At 35.4% G+C, this 15,880-nt stretch overlaps 1 protein-coding gene across 1 annotated transcript in view; it reads left to right on the top strand.

The window, feature by feature from the left end:
• The window catches only part of LOC129005693 (superoxide dismutase [Cu-Zn]-like), a 37,475-nt gene extending 22,900 nt beyond the window's left edge, over nt 1-14,575 (top strand). Inside the window, exons 2-4 of the mRNA XM_054434659.1 lie at nt 9,380-9,595; nt 10,221-10,382; nt 13,474-14,575. Coding sequence (XP_054290634.1) covers nt 9,380-9,595; nt 10,221-10,382; nt 13,474-13,656 — 561 coding nt within the window. The 3' untranslated portion in view covers nt 13,657-14,575. The remainder of the gene's footprint in view (nt 1-9,379; nt 9,596-10,220; nt 10,383-13,473) is intronic.
• Nucleotides 14,576-15,880: the final 1,305 nt, after the last annotated feature.

Below are 15,880 nucleotides of genomic sequence, written 5' to 3'. Positions count from 1 at the left end.
AAATATTATTGGTTATAATATGCATTCAGTTTTTTTTATTCTCTAGTACCTTAACAACTTTTAAACTATGTTAGTAGTTTTAGTAGTGTTGTTAATGGAAGTATTGTCAAACTCAACTGTTAACCTTGTCTTACGTACATGTTTATGAGAATGATCGGAAGAAGTAGGAGTGTTTAGAACTGACTAGGCAGAGTTGTGCTCTATTTTGCTAAGATTTTTACAGTGTAAGGTCCTCAGCAGTTTTGTCAATAGGATGATATGGTATTGTTGGGAGAAGATTGTTAACGTATTGGTTCTTGACGGTTCAGTCAAGATGTTTACATTTTCAGACCACAATTGTATCATTTGGTGAGAAGGAGTGTAGGGTGGAATTAGTCTTTTTTAGAACAGAACCATCTATTAATGGAATATTGCTAGATTATATTTAATTATAATAAAGCATTTGGTAACAATAATTACTTTTTTGCGTTTGGAAATTTAATTTAATAACCATAATTTGTTTAAAAGCTGTAGGACGTTTAGACGAAATGTAATTTACAAAATTTATTTACGATTATAGCTCACAAAACTGGCAGCAACATTGGAATTCATGTTAAGTTTGACTACCCACTAACACTACATTTATAACAATTGGTTTTAACAAGAATACGGTTAAAGTAAATTTTGAATAAGTCCGTCTTTGAAGTTACAAATCGTCACGTACTCGACAAAATGAATATGCAAATAAAAATAAACTATGAATACGTATGTGGAAAATTAAATTAGAGAAGGAAAACCTACCTAGTGGTCAGATATTTCTGTGTAACACTTGCAGCTCACAGATCAAGGGCTGGCGTTTACAACCCTAGGCTTCATATAGCATTGATGTAGACTCACGACGTGTTGCGTGTTAACAATACTCTGCGATGTGTGTTTAATTAACGCGTGTGACGACCACGAGGAAAACATTCCGGCCACAAATAAACTTCTCTTAATTAACAGGACTTGCAAACCTGCACCAAGACGTCCAGAATTGAAAAGTAACGCTGTTTAAATAGGTCGTTAAGACTTACTCTTGGCATTCGTAATTAAAAACTCTCACCCCGCACTTAAATACCGACATTGCCTCTTGTCTATCACTTGAAAACTTGGGCCATTGAGTAGACCTATTCAATCCAAAAGTAAATAAGTTTTAACTGGTAAAATTACATTAGATATAAACTGACAGACTTTTTTAAAACATTCTTTATTAACCGCATAATTTGTAAAGAGTTCCAACCTGTTTTCTAACTATATAACATACCATTTAATTGATAATATGTGTACCGAAACCGGGCTAAAATAATACAAACTGAGATTTAAGTATTATTAGTTATCAAATTATTTTATCAGTATAAAGGAGAGAACGAACAGTAATTATAAAATGTAATTTAGAGTAAAACAATCCTTTGTTATACGTATTTCAATTACAACAAATGCTAACATGTTTGTCGCCGACTTTATTGCCTTTGTTGACGTCACTTCGCGTTTGCCCTCCAGTACCAACGCCAACTGCGTTATGTCAAGACTGTTTTGCTTTAATATACAAACGAATAAAGACTACACAGAAGTGTTTCATAAGAGTTAATTTTATCCAGTATATTTTTTATATTAACTGAATTATATTGTCTATGTAAATGTATATTATATACACATATATTTTATAACAAATATATTGACAGTATTATCGATTAAACTAACCGAATTCACTTTTCAGAAGATGCTGTAAGCCCTTAGGTGAAAAATGTTTATAATAGATTCATGAAGTGGGTGGTAGTGCTCAAACTCCATTAGCTTCTGTGCCTTTTTACACAAGTGTAATAACATTTAACTTGGATTAAAAACCATTTAAAATTTAAACCTAAACAAAATTGTAGTTGTAAGTCAGCAAAAACTAACGAATATTCTTTACGTAACGTTAAACATTTTTCAATAAAAAAATAACAACCAATAAATAAGCCTCTTCCTCTAGTTTTAAATTTAAATTAATTTAATCATATCACAGAATGAAGAGGTCCTTAATATAAATCAGTGCTATGTACATACGATTTTGTTTTTGACCATTATTAAATTTTATAACTTGTTCTATATTTGTTTGTTGCATTTCTATTGAATTGGTAAAATGTATACCATACCATAAAAGCAAACTACTACGGTTTTAGGTTTTAGATATTAAAGACATATATATGGCATTGTAAATTCATCAAGTGTGCTATCAGTGCAATTGCCTATTTATAAGCCTACTGTATATCTTTCCAGTAAAATTCGTGACCCCACGTTCGTGTTTTGTCCTCAGTATTTTACATGTTTTCGAAAGCCAAGAGAGATTTTCAAACGTCAAAGCTAGATGTTCCCCGGCAAGATTGCAATTTTGATAATTGAAATCTGAATATTATTACTATTTATAGAAATCAAAAATGATTTCAAATAATCTAATAGCCTTGCCAGCAATGTTTGTAATTGCTGTTTTGCTCTAGAATAATAATCTAACCAATATGGTGGTTATTAAAAAGAATATTTGCGTTGCAGCTTTAATTTTTCATACAAATATAAGCTACATCTAAATATATAAATTTGTTAGGATGAGTATGAACTGGTACTGGCATTTATGGCAACTATTAAATAAATATTAGTTTTCAAATATTACTGTATATGTTTTATAATAGTAGCCTATTAAGTTGAAATATCACTAGATTTATTTGTTAATCCATTACTAAACCTTATTATGACCATTATTACGTATCATGAATAATCTATATTCATGATACGTAAATATAGATTATTAGGCATATGCAAATAACAAGTAAAAACAGAAAAATAATTACAAGTAGGTACTGTGATTATTAATATTTTGCTAACTGTGACTTTATAGTAGCCTAAATTAAATAAAGTAAAAATGTGTATAATTTCTTAATATAATGTTATTAAGTTAAGCCCCTTTCTGGATTTTTTGTATCCCGCATGTTCACAGTGAGCGGAAGTAGGCCACAAACATGTCAACATTAGCTAAACATACAAGCCCTTAACACATGTTTGGGGCTACCTTGTTAAACATTCAGCCGCAAGTCTACCGCTGAGTAACTTGACTTACATGTTACCCCAACAACAGTGTTTGACTATAACAGCCTAAGATAGCTATGGGCATTAACATTATTTCTGCTTACGTGACCTCCATTAATAAACAGAATCGCCAAATTGGTTAACATAATGATTTCATGAGTACTTAAATTTAATTTGTTTCCTTAGAAAAATTCTGTTCTATTTTCCATTAAGTACTTGACTAGCTGTTGTACCCGTGCTTGGGAAGAGGGCACAGAATAGAAACATTTTAATCTTTAAATCTGTTGCATATAATAGTTACACATCCGCCTTACCTTTTAGAAACAAAATTCAACTTGTATGGCCTTAATAGAAACATTTAAGTTATGACTTTTAAATCTGGTACGTAGTGGATACCACCATTTTGGTTTTGATTAATTTTAAACCTTGTGTAGGCTGATTTGAGAAAAACTGACCAAATCTTCAATAAAACTTTGACATACATGATTTACCTTCATCTCCCTTAATTACATATCTTTTAAATTATTATTGATATTTTAAATTTCAATTTTGAAGTTGCAAAAATACTAATTATTAAATTTAAATGAACATTTGTTTTAATTTCACTCTTCTTTTTAAATCACAAATCCTTCCATCTTCAATTTCTTCACTCACAATAAATCATTAGCAAAACTAAGTCAGCTGTTATAAACTTTAGAAATATTGCTGTGCCTTATCAATACAGTCTTTTTAAATATTAAAGAAACTATATCTATGGGTACTATAAAATATTTTAAACAAATAATTTAGCGTTAAAGACAGCAGACAGATTAATATGATTATCAAAGCATCAAGGACTAAAAAATGTAATAGCAAATACAGTATATGTTTCATTGCATCTCTGATTCTACTCTACAAAATATCAAAAACCAACTTAATATACAAACCAGTTCTTTTAATCTGTCCCATCGTCCATTGCCTTTACATTTTCACACTTACCATTAAGTAAGCATAGTGACAGATAATTCATTGATTTTAGAAACAAAAGAACACTGTGTACTGCTTAGTTTTATAATATTTTTCTTGGTTTAATTTAAACAGTGTTGTGGCAAAACACTAATAATAAATGTATCAAATAAAGTAAATGTGAACTTAAAGCCATGCTAAGATAAAACAAGAGTATGTTGTATTATCATTTGATAATTAAATATAGTTATACATATACAACAGATTTTAGAAAACTAAAATCAACGACGTACAATTTAGTTATTGATGATATTCTTTAGTTTAATTTATGCATAGGTTTGGCAAAACACAATAACTTAATTTACCTAAATATATATATAAAAAACAATGTGATGTGCAAGTTATGTTAAGTTAATCTAACACATGTTCAGCAGTTAGAATTGATTTAAAGTAGCCTCCAAATTCATTCAAAACATCTCTACATTGTTATTTTCATACTGTTTCCAATTAAAACATATCAATAACATTATTTTTATAACTTATACACAAATCCATAGCAGAGCCAGAGTCGATACAGCAACGATTATAGATTTTTTTTCTATAATCATTGACATAGTTTTAGATTAAATAATCCATGATAAACGGTTAGATTAAAATAATTCTACCTCATAGTTATGGAAAATATTATATTTAATAATTTCTTTGTATCAGCTGTCTGAAATTGTGAAATATGCAGTTTAGCAGTTCTTTTTGTTTAGATTTATATGTCAAAGCAAATGTATACAAACATTGTTAGTGTTCTCATCACAGCCATGGAGACCAATCAATATTTACTTTTAAAATGTTCACCTCAGAACGTTTAAAGCCAAAGGGGCAAAGCCTACGGTCAGTGTCGAAATGTGAACAGTCCTATAATGGTCCTTGGTATGGTAGCTATATTTTTGTACAACTTAAGCCCAGTTGGTTCAGTAGTTTTTGCACCTATTAGTAATACACATACAGACAGACATCATTAGATTTTTCTATAATAGTATGGATATACGTAGGCTATACAAGTGACGTAATTTGTTTCTAATATTAATATACGTAGACTTACTATTCCTCTTTAAATGCTGTCGTCATAGTTTTATTGAAGAATGTACGAATTTGAGTTGAGCCACCAATGAGTGGTGCACTGATGCCAATTACGAATATTTTCCAAACACGCCAACTTTTAATAAAACCTATCTCAAATATAATTTACTTTCAGGTTTATTTAAAGTCTTGTCATCCATAGAAGTATCACAAACTACAAGAGAAGTGATATATTTGACCCTCACGCACTCTGTGAGTGGCTCATGCAACTTGTCCAATTTGTGTACATTGTTGGCTACAAGTTGTCCATATATATATAGGAAGTCTGATTCTGCATTTAAACGTATAGGACTACTTTTACCGCACATGTATTTATTGGGTAAATTTATTGGGTCTAATTAAGCTATATTATTATACTGTATTGAGAGCATTGTTTTCATATAGAAGCTACCGAGAGTCTACGAGTGATACAAGTCGTGTTAGGATTCTACTACATCTACTGTGTAATGTGTATAATGTATAGTGTATAATGGGGTTTGTAGTATGTAATGTTCAGTGCGTTTGTTTGCAGCACTGTACTGGATGACCTTTTGCGTATCAGCAAGGCTAGCCAGTAAGAAACACAGTAATTACATCCTAATGTCGCCCTAAAGTGTCTTTTTACAGTGACGTAATGATTTAATGTAGTCCGCCATTACTACTGTCCGCTGAAGTTACACTAATGCTACCATGGATTATGTTCTGGGTCCGGGATAAAGGCTAATAGTTTTCATATGGTGTCATCACACTGGCCGTTATTTATATTGTAACGAAATATAAATTTAAATTTTAGTTCTTTATTTAAGAAGGAGTCCAAATCATTAAAAAAATATGTATAAACCCTGTGCATATATTTGAAATATTTGTTGTAATAATCTTATTAGGGCTTAGTGTACTCACAGTTTACAAATTATCGTATTTTTTATTGCGTGGATTCAACCTAAGACAAGTCAGCTGTCGACTAACAGGCGATCAGCTCTAGTGAGGATTATAAAGAGCTTAGCAAGTGTGCGATGTTAGTGTAAGGATTACAATGACCAATTACAGCCTTTGTTACTGACGGCTTAGACTCGTTTGTCTAATGTTTGGCGCAAAATCGCGCCGACTAGAGGATATTCTTAACATCGCAGGCTCATCTTAAATGTGGCTTAAAACTTATTGTCTAAATATTGTAGGTTTTGAAGGCTTAAAATTGGACTGTATAATTGTTTGGGTTAACCATAACCATTTTTAAAACAAAATAGAAGATGATCTAGGTTCACTTCGATATCTTTACTCTAGTATACAACTATACAATTACACCCGCAATTCAGCTTACAAAAACAAAGCAATCAAACTTTTGTTTTTTTACTTTTTCTTGGTTTTGTGGATTTACAACATAAAATGTTTTCCTTAACCAGTTTTTGATCCTATTGTGTACCTTACTGATGTAGTTACATCATCTATTTAAAATCAGATCGTAAGTATACATATGCGATACTATTATTGCATTAGGCTATCTTATTTCTTTGCAATAAACATGATGTATTTGATAAAGATAAACGCGAATAACAGAGAGTTTAAAGGGTAAAAGGGGAAAAAGCGAGTCTTAACTACCTTAGCCTACCTATTGATCTAAAACTGTAAACCTGTTTGAAAGTTAAGTAAGAGAGAAAAAGGTATAATTTTCAGCATAACGGTAACAATATTTAGATATATCTAGAAATTTAAGTGTTTTTTTATTTGCTAAGCCTAGTTGATTTTGTAAAAATATTTAGCCAGTGAATTTGATCAAAATAAATCTATATGAATGAATATGTGATTTCTCGTTATGCGTCATATAGCACGGTGTGATGCGTGTCAACAGGTCCTTTGCAAACGCTCGCTCATTAAGGAGAAGGGATTGTATGAAATAAAAGCAACATGTCCCTAGAATAGAAGTGGACGCTATGAGACATCCTGGTTGAGTTCACAATTGCTTAACACTAGAAAGGTTGCAATTCAAATTTCACCGCTAGAATGAGCTAGTGGGCCGCACTGTAAATAAACTTGTGGCAGCCCTTAACTCCAATGAATACTGGATGAAAGTACTTCATTTGGGAGAGCGCGGAGGGCAGCACGGTGTGAACGCTTTGAGCATACTGTATACATGCTATCCTGCGGGTGAATAAGCCTACAGTTGTATTTATGTGGATTGTTATTATAAAAATATCACAAATTTTAATTATAAATCCTACCGCAAAAGTGGGAGAAATATTAAAAACAAACATATTAATCGTTACACTCTAATTTAAAAAATCATGTATGATTGTTAACACCATCACCATTCATGTTGAAACAATGAGTGATAACTATTCTAATGAGTCTTATTTGAATAATTAATTTTACCTACGACCGTTTTTTAAAGTAGCCATTTCAGTCCAGTTCTTAGAATTGAAAGGTTTCACTTTACAGCTGTTTACTTTCATATCCGCATAGTTTCATTTCATATCCGCATAGTTTTCTCATATCCACACAGGTAACGGACCAATGAGGTTCAAGTATTGAGAGAAAAGAATTAAAATTGTAATGCTTCGAACGTCAACTAATCAGCTGATCAGCTGATCAGTTGACCAATTTAATTGTTGATCCGACTTGTTCATGTTGATACTCGCGTATCTTAATTAAGTTGGTGGAAGTCCAAAAATAAATGAAATATTTGCCGAATTGTACCTGATACAATATTATTTATGGTAAGAATGCTGCTAGCAATGTAATATTTAACGAAGTTTAACAAACACGTAATTACAGGAAATCAGCTGATTATACAACAAGTCGTTGCATCACTTTCAGTGGCAATGACAATACACGAAAACATAACCTCTCTAAAAAGTTATCATTAGTGATTGTTAGTAATTAAATCCAGATTGATAGTAATTAAAAAACGGTCGTAGGTAAAGTAGTGTACGCAACTCGCGTTAATAGTCTTTACGACACTCGTAGAAGGTTTTTAAGGCACGAGCCTTGGCGAGTGCCTTAAATTTTCTACTCGTGTCGTAAAGACTCACTTAACGCAATCGTTGCGTAAACTACTATTGTAGTACGGCTCAAGAACCTTTTCCTTGCAACCTATAAAGCACAATCTTTATCTTTTATCTTTGAAAATACCAAATTAATTTGTTTTCTTATTAGGTGTTAATACTTACCTTAACAAGCTATTACTCTAAGGCCATTCTTTGTCCGCTGTCTTAGACATGCGGTAAATGTCAAGGATGTCTTGGAAAAAACCTGTTGGGTGATTATTTCTGATTTCTAGTTTAATCGTAGCTCACTAAAGAAATATAGCTCAGCTCCCTAGGAAATTTTATATTAATTTGTATTTACTTCACATGTAGACCTAATTACTCTAATTTTAACAATGTTTTTTACAGCTTACTATGTTTAGTTTCAATTTATGCACTCAACTTCTTTACTGTGTTGTTAGATTTACACAAAAAGCCACAAAGTAAAAATTATTTTCTTGTTCGTTATAATACTAATTACGGTTAAAGGCAACCTAGTTAAAATGTTTCAGGCTTAAATTTTGAAAATATGCTTTTTACTTAAAAAATCATCCGTATTACACAGTGGGGCCCATTGCTATGATAGTTAAAAAATGCTACATGGGTCTCTTTATATCATAAAATTGTGTGTAATATGTCAGTGTTCATTAAACATCCAGCTAGAGTAAGAACAAAAATAATACTTCTACTCTATAAGTAATCATTATCATCAGTAATCATCTACTGGGCAAATCATTCGGCCGGGAACCATACTTTGTGCTCCAAGAAAATACCCTTTATTATCCCACGTTGTCTCGTCATAGATCACGTAAAGAACCATTATTACAGTAAAATAACCGACATTTAATCTCAACTTTCAAATATAAAATTAACTAAAAACCATAAAAGGGCAAAAGTCTGTGGACATGTTAATGTTCTTAAGACACTTAGGTCTTGTTGTAGTAATGGTAACTAAGTGAACGTCTTGAATTATAACTCTTGCTTATCACTCACTACTTCTGTTTCCCTTAGTTACGGGTTGCTATGTGCAATGCTATGACTATACCGGGTCCTGCAGGCCTCTAAATTGGCTTCGGTCCGGGCTCCATCCTGGGTTAAATAAATCAACAGGTGGGGTCAGATAGGCTATTACGTACACATTTATTTCTTACCAAAGAACTTGATAGAATAGTGCAGTCTTACTTGGTTGTATACGTACTCAACAGATATAGATGTTGTTTCAGGCCGTACAGCCACTGTCCGCTGTAGTACAGTTGAGAGGAGAAGGTGAGGTGACAGGTACAGTACTCCTGGTTCAGCCTCATCCTCCCAACGGTCCAGTTTTTATCTCTGGCAACATCACTGGATTGTCGCCCGGTAAACATGGGTTCCACATACACAGCTTGGGTGACCTCCGAGAGGGCTGCAAGAGTACCGGCTCCCACTACAACCCATTCCAGGTTAGTTCGTGTTCTCAGTTACGAACCAAGGTAATAAAACCAATCTAATAATATATACAAGAACTTTTAAGCCAATACAGGTTTTAATTTAAGTCATAGTTCTTCTTCGGTTATTTCCTCAAACAATCGTCATTGCTAAATGTTAAAAATTCGCACGTTTCAACTCCACAGCCTCTTGTGTTCCTCGCGAGCCGCCGTCAGTCGTGCGTCGTGCGGCAGAGTCGTGTTCATGTGATAACATCTTCAGATTTATTTCCGAGTCCACTCCCAGTTAGCTGGCTTCCTCGGGCTCGATATTCTCCAATCCGGGGGCAACCATGGCCAGAATGTTGTTTTCATGCAGATTAGAGAATTACCATTGCATTGTAAAGCGAAGGGTCTAGAATTGCTCTTGGAAGTTACTAGGGAATATTTCAACCCTTTGTTGAAAAGGATTACTAAAATACATCCTTTTTAAAATGACAATCAGTATTTTCTTAGTTTATGTTGGTTTAAACATTGCCATTTCCTGATATTAGTTTCGAATATAATGGAGACACATAGACTGACCCTAACTCGTCTCCTCGTATAATAATATAGGATACTTATCTCCTACTTTATGTTTTGATGGGTTGTGCCTGTGCAGACTAACCACGGAGGACCGGTGGACCCGTTCAGACATGTGGGAGACCTTGGCAACATAGAGGCAGGCGAAGATGGTGTCGTGACTCTCCAGATGTCAGACCATGTAATCTCCCTGAGCGGTCCTCAGAGTGTGCTGGGCCGTAGCATCGTCGTCCACGAGAAGGTAACAATAGAGAGTAATAGTTGTACCACTGTAGGGGTGACCATACGTGGTAACATGGAGGCAGGAGAGGACGGCGTCGTGACTCTCCAGATGTCAGACCATGTAATCTCCCTGAGCGGTCCTCAGAGTGTGCTGGGCCGTAGCATCGTCGTCCACGAGAAGGTAACAATAGAGAGTAATAGTTGTACCACTGTAGGGGTAACCATACTCGGTAACATGGAGGCAGGAGAGGACGGCGTCGTGACTCTCCAGATGTCAGACCATGTAATCTCCCTGAGCGGTCCTCAGAGTGTGCTGGGCCGTAGCATCGTCGTCCACGAGAAGGTAACAATAGAGAGTTATAGTTGTACCGTAGGGGTAACCATACTTGGTAACATGGTGGCAGGGAGGACGGCGTCGTGACTCTCCAGATGTCAAACCATGTAATCTCCCTGAGCGGTCCTCAGAGTGTGCTGGGCCGTAGCATCGTCGTCCACGAGAAGGTAACAATAGAGAGTTATAGTTGTACCGTAGGGGTAACCATACTTGGTAACATGGTGGCAGGGAGGACGGCGTCGTGACTCTCCAGATGTCAGACCATGTAATCTCCCTGAGCGGTCCTCAGAGTGTGCTCGGCCGTAGCATGTCGTCCACGAGAAGGTAACAATAGAGAGTAATAGTTGTACCACTGTAGGGGTAACCATACTCGGTAACATGGAGGCAGGAGAGGACGGCGTCGTGACTCTCCAGATGTCAGACCATGTAATCTCCCTGAGCGGTCCTCAGAGTGTGCTGGGCCGTAGCATCGTCGTCCACGAGAAGGTAACAATAGAGAGTTATAGTTGTACCGTAGGGGTAACCATACTTGGTAACATGGTGGCAGGGAGGACGGCGTCGTGACTCTCCAGATGTCAAACCATGTAATCTCCCTGAGCGGTCCTCAGAGTGTGCTGGGCCGTAGCATCGTCGTCCACGAGAAGGTAACAATAGAGAGTTATAGTTGTACCGTAGGGGTAACCATACTTGGTAACATGGTGGCAGGAGAGGACGGCGTCGTGACTCTCCAGATGTCAGACCATGTAATCTCCCTGAGCGGTCCTCAGAGTGTGCTCGGCCGTAGCATGTCGTCCACGAGAAGGTAACAAAAGAGAGTAATAGTTGTACCACTGTAGGGGTAACCATACTTGGTAACATGGTGGCAGGGAGGACGGCGTCGTGACTCTCCAGATGTCAGACCATGTAATCTCCCTGAGCGGTCCTCAGAGTGTGCTCGGCCGTAGCATGTCGTCCACGAGAAGGTAACAATAGAGAGTAATAGTTGTACCACTGTAGGGGTGACCATACGTGGTAACATGGAGGCAGGAGAGGACGGCGTCGTGACTCTCCAGATGTCAGACCATGTAATCTCCCTGAGCGGTCCTCAGAGTGTGCTGGGCCGTAGCATCGTCGTCCACGAGAAGGTAACAAAAGAGAGTAATAGTTGTACCACTGTAGGGGTAACCATACTTGGTAACATGAAGGCAGGAGAGGACGGCGTCGTGACTCTCCAGATGTCAGACCATGTAATCTCCCTGAGCGGTCCTCAGAGTGTGCTGGGGCGTAGCATCGTCGTCCACGAGAAGGTAACAATAGAGAGTAATAGTTGTACCACTGTAGGGGTAACCATACTTGGTAACATGGAGGCAGGGGAGGACGGTGACGTGACTCTCCAGATGTCAGACCATGTAATCTCCCTGAGCGGTCCTCAGAGTGTGCTGGGCCGTAGCATCGTCGTCCACGAGAAGGTAACAAAAGAGAGTAATAGTTGTACCACTGTAGGGGTAACCATACTTGGTAACATGGAGGCAGGAGAGGACGGTGACGTGACTCTCCAGATGTCAGACCATGTAATCTCCCTGAGCGGTCCTCAGAGTGTGCTGGGCCGTAGCATCGTCGTCCACGAGAAGGTAACAAAAGAGAGTAATAGTTGTACCACTGTAGGGGTAACCATACTTGGTAACATGGAGTCAGGGGAGGACGAACGAGAAGGTAACGTTAGAGAGTATGCAAACTTTAGAGTACTATTCGGAGTATATCTTATGGTGGATAAATAAATGTTTCATATAGAAACTTATAAATAATGTTGTTACAACGTAAACATATGACGGATAAAGTAATGTATGTTTACTGAAGAAGCCTGGTAGTTAGTTTTAATATAATGTTTATAGTGTAGCCTACCTTATTTGATTTGTTATCGTAGAAGCATTTGGCATATGCGTTAATAAAAAAATCATTTTAGTTGGGTAATGGTATATCCTTGAATGATCCCCAGAGTTTGCGGGACCGCAGCACCGTTTACCATGGAAGTAATATGTAGGCTATAGAATATTTTAAAGTGGTACCTCATGCTTAGTAAATTTGTTGTAAAAAAAAACTACGTGAACGTGCATGGATCACAATCCATTATCCCTAAAGGCCAAAGATTCATTGGATATAGAAAGAAGTATTAATAGAAAATTATTTCGAAGAATCATGCCATTAACAGAATAATGTAATTTAAAATAATAAGCATGGCTACTATTTATAATCCAAATTGAGTCTTCATTTAACTTCAACTTATTATAATAGAAACTTTTTTCCTCTGACAATGTTATGTAAACTATTTATAAATATGATGTTGTAAAGATGATAATGACAATATCCTGATAAAATAACACAATAAACAATGTCCAATATTTAATGTTTTCATAAGGATTTGTTACCACTAAACAGTCATTTGTGCAACTAGTGAGAAAAGTGAGCAATTGCCTCACTCGAGAGAAATCCTTCTCGAGAGAATGCTTCTCGAGTGAGGCGATTGCACTTTGCACTCGAATTGCACATTATATTTGTCCTACAGTTACCATAAAACAAAATTGGTAAAGAAACGGGCCTTCACGTTGCAAATTTGGAGTGAGACAAAGTAATTACAGTGAGACAATGTTAACATTGTCTCACTGATGAGCGAATTGGTCACTTTGCTTTCTCAAATCAGTGAGAGAAAATGTACATTGTTAGGTAACTGTAGGAAAAGCAATTTTGAACACTGTCAATAGTTGAAAATCTTTGGTTAACCAGTCTAATGTTGCTCCAGGGAGATGACCTGGGCCGAGGCGGTGACCAGGAGTCGCTCAAGACGGGTAACGCCGGTGGACGTGTCGCCTGTGGGGTGATCGGCGTCGCGCAGAGTATGTCACCTCCACCTCCAGCGCCCCAGACACCACCCCCGGGGGCAGAGGCCGCCGCCCCCTACCCTGCTGAGGCTGAACAACAGTGAACAACACCTTACATCATGCTATAGCGACTACACGGGACTATTGAAACATCTACCAAAGACACCTAAGGGAAATGTCAATGCTTAACTTTTCTGCATGTTCTCTTGCTAGGTAATCTGAATTAAAACGTGTTTAATGTCGTGACGAATTTTTGCACTATTACTTCAACTTTAAACTATTTAACTATTCAAATATTTAAATTTTGTACAATTATCTTGCTCAATTAATATCTGATCTTATTGTAAACGTATACAATATCATTGTAACTTTTACTCTCCTGTTTGGGTTTTAACCTTAAACTATTTTTTTTTACGATTCAGTTTCGTCAATTGTTTACATTAAATACCCAAATAACGCAACAATTGTCAGTTAGAATCAGATAGAGGCTTATAGAGCTATAATAATATTTTGTTGCTATACATTATTATGAAATAATCTAACTTTCCTTAATTAACAGTAATCCTCTATGCTATACTGAGATCTAGGGTGATGTAAAATACACCAAAAGAGTTTTATGTTAGTTTTCGTGAACATTTAAAAGTGAAACTGCAGTTGATAGCAACGGAGAAACTAACGTTCAACAAATTTGTACTTAACGTCATAAACAATACTGTTCTTTTATCACAAATTATACACTTAATTATGAGACTATTCAATCTCATTGTTACGATGTGTTGTTCCTTAATGTTAAATAGTTATAAAGAATAGTAGCCTTCTAGTAGGTAGTCATAAAATGTATGAAAATGTTATTCTCAATTATGTGAAGGTACATCAAGCTATTTAAGTTGTAGAACTGGTTAAAATAGTTGACACAACATTCTGATTTAAAATCTAATTTTGAATCTAATTTTAGATTTATCAAATTACAGGTAATGTAAGATGATTATGTGAGTACGTTTTTAACAAGTTGTCTATACTCCATTTATAATGTTTCTTTATTTTAATCCCTAATTCCTTACCCTCAACACATTTTAGTACACTCCCAAGCGGTATATGTTTAGTCTCTAGTACGTTTAAACATTGCCTAAAGTAATACATCACTTAACTTACTAGCCTAAATAATTAATATTTAGGTCTACTAAAGTAGGTTAAAAGACAGGCGGTTACAATTTCTTTTAGTTGTTTGAAATTTTCACATTTAAAAAAAAAATGTTTTGAAATTTGGAAAACAACTAACTTAGAATAAAAACCCAAATAATCTAACTACAGTATTAAAATATGTTTTAACAGGAATAATACAGGTTTAACGTTATATCAATTCTAGAACAAGTTAAATTGGTATTAGCACCCATTATTTGTATTGTACGAGTACAACCAATAAGGAGCGAAGCTATGGTTCAACTACTACCGTTTTATACATAAGTTGTGGCACTTTAACTGAGCAAGCCAATCTTGAGTAGTTCAGGTTGGTTTTGAAAAGACATATCTTTACGTTTGGTTTGTGTTTACACAGTTGACAATTCTTTAAATGGATTAAAAAAAAAAAATTATTGGCTTTTCTTAAATTTATCACCTTTAAAAACGAATATAAAAGTGATTAAATCGTAAAGATAATATGTTGATTAATTTTACTCATATTAAATTTCCTTCATTGGTGTTATTTAAAAAGATTGCATACTAGAACCATAACTCCCTAAAAAAATGCTGATTATTGAAAACATTTTGTGTAATGTGTGGGTATTATGTCGAAATGGTTTTATGAACAAGTTAATGCATACTTACATAGCATAATGTCATCGTTTTTCTGCATGCTTTAAAAAGTGTTCTTGTATTTTGCAATAGATGAAAGTGAACCAGTACAATTCCCACACATACTCTCAAGGTTTGTAGCAATTAAGATGCTACGTCAACTTCAGAATGGCATTCATAATCATGTCCCTTATAAATCAATCAGAACACACTAACACTTATATAACGCTAGTAAACTGCAGGCATGCTAACTGTTCCCTTCAAGGATGACATATAGTGGTGGTGGCATTACTGCTAGCGCATGCATTATGCTTGAGTTTAATCACGGATAGGTAATTAACTAATCGAATCATTTCATGACTATGACAGACTACAGTCAGGGCTGCCGAGATGCATTTCAATGTTGTGAGAGACCTTTTCATAACGTAACAAAACAATTTCACATAACGTAATTTGCACTTTTTAGGCACCTTGATATCAAAATATTGCCAATCGTAAATTATTTGTGTCTTGGTTTGTTACATGGTCTCCTTAGAG

The sequence above is a fragment of the Macrosteles quadrilineatus genome, unplaced genomic scaffold, assembly GCF_028750875.1.
Source record: "Macrosteles quadrilineatus isolate MER2022 unplaced genomic scaffold, UCM_ALF_1.0 Scaffold_1__1_contigs__length_201487025, whole genome shotgun sequence".
Lineage (NCBI taxonomy): Eukaryota > Metazoa > Arthropoda > Insecta > Hemiptera > Cicadellidae > Macrosteles > Macrosteles quadrilineatus.
Note: the sequence above shows the minus strand (reverse complement) of the source record. Positions and strands in the feature narration are given on the sequence as shown.